This window comes from Capsella rubella, unplaced genomic scaffold, assembly GCF_000375325.1.
Source record: "Capsella rubella cultivar Monte Gargano unplaced genomic scaffold, Caprub1_0 scaffold_9, whole genome shotgun sequence".
Classification (NCBI taxonomy): Eukaryota; Viridiplantae; Streptophyta; class Magnoliopsida; order Brassicales; family Brassicaceae; genus Capsella; species Capsella rubella.
The window spans coordinates 155,862-157,696 of record NW_006238915.1 but is presented as its reverse complement, the minus strand read 5'-3'; the positions used below and the strand labels follow the sequence as shown (position 1 = coordinate 157,696).

Below are 1,835 nucleotides of genomic sequence, written 5' to 3'. Positions count from 1 at the left end.
CTATGCGAGGTCGTCCCTTCTCTGTTTCTTTTCGATGATGCAGCAGTTCCGCGACATTTTCTGGTCGCCGTACAAGATGTAGATTCCGGTTGGCGTAGGAAACTTCACGCACAGATGATAAACATAATGAATGGCTCTCATGGCATAAATCCAAGTGGAGCCGAGTATCGCATTATAGATCAGTGGGGCGTCAACTACCGTTAACTTGAGCTTTTTTGCCACTACTCCAACCTTCACTTCGATTTTGATGTCCCCCATCGCGAGACGGGTCGTACCGTCGTAACCGGTTAGCGTTCGAGCTTTCGGTTTTATTTCGGATTCTGAGATCCCCATCTTGGCTAGGGTGCCTAAGAATAGCACGTTGACGGTACTGCCGGTATCGATTAAAACGCGTTCCACATCGTAATTTCCCATGGTTACTTCCACGACTATAGAGTCGTTATGGGGGTGTTGTATTCCCTTGGCATCGTCGGAAGAGAATGTGATAAGTTCGCCAGCTGCCACTGAGTCTTCCGGTGCGACATGCAAGCTGCACACCTGTCTGGCTCTCTTTTTGAGTGCCCGGACCGAGTCGTTGCAGTCCTCAGGCGTCCCCAGTATCATGGTTATCCGTCCGCGAGCCGGTGAGCCAGCACGCTGCGGTCGTTGCCCTCTCTGTCTTTTCGGTGGTCCCGGCAGTTCTCCCCCTTCATCGTTATGCCGATCGGGACTTCGCCTCTCATCAGACCGATCTCGCCGATCGGGACTTCGCCTCTTATCAGACCGATCTCGCCGATCGGGGCCGTCATCTCGGTATTGTCGTGTCCCCTGGCCTCGGCCTCGACCGCGCCCGCGCCTTCCGTCAGGTCGTTGTCCTCTGTATTCTTTGGGCTGGAATACCGCTTCTATTTCGCCGGACTTGTATTTATCGAGGAGATAGTTAGAGAGATGCTTGCACTCTTCGGTTGAATGTCCGGCGAACTTATGGAAAGTGCAGTATGCTTCTTTGGACGACGTTTTTTGGTTACTGGCTTCTTCTGAGATCGCACTAATTTCGCCGCGCGAAGCGTCCTTTCCCTCATAGTGCTTACGTGATTCCCGATAGTTTTCACGTTTTCGGTCTTGGGGTGTAGGACGGTTTGCCCCAGACTTCGCTGCTAGTTTGGCATATTCTTCTTCAAAAAGTGTGTATCTGGACGCACGATGTAGCGCGTCGTCGAGATCTTTCGGATCACGGATGGCCAAGTCTTTTCGCAGGGACGATCCTGGAACGAGCCCCTTGCGGAATGCGGCCAAAGCGGCATCCTCTGGGACTGATACTTTGGCCAGCAAATTCTTGAATCGTACCAAGTACTGCTGCAGAGTTTCGCCGACTTTCTGAGTTGTGTCCCAGAGATCGATGCTGGATGCTCCAGGTTGTATGAAATGTCGGTAATGCCGGAGGAACGAGGTCGATAGCTGGGCGAAGTTATCGATCGAATTCGGGCTAAGCCGAGAAAACCAGGTGAGTGCATTGCCGGTCAGACTTTCGACGAATAACTGGCAATGCCCTGTATCCTTCTCCTCGTCGGAAAAGTGTGCTTTTGTGACTGCGGCCATGAACGCCGTCATAAAGGTACGTGGATCCTTATCCCCGTCGTACGTCGGCAGCCTCAATTTGATATGCGGAATTCGGGCTTGAGTGATGCGGCTCGTGAAGGGAGTTCGCTGTGTCTCTTCGAACATACGGTCGATTTCAGGGGCCGAACTGGAGACCCGATGGACCTGAGAGTTTATGTCGGCTATCCTTGCGTACAGATCTTCCAGATCCCGATTTCGACCGGAACTGGGCGTGTCCGCAGGTTGGCTGGACGCTG

General features: G+C 52.8%; 1 protein-coding gene across 1 annotated transcript in view; it reads right to left on the bottom strand.

Annotated features, from left to right (window-relative positions):
• Positions 1 to 1,835, bottom strand: part of LOC111829555 — a 2,349-nt gene continuing 514 nt past the window's right edge. Inside the window, exon 2 of the mRNA XM_023778863.1 lies at positions 1 to 1,832. Coding sequence (XP_023634631.1) covers positions 1 to 1,832 — 1,832 coding nt within the window. The remainder of the gene's footprint in view (positions 1,833 to 1,835) is intronic.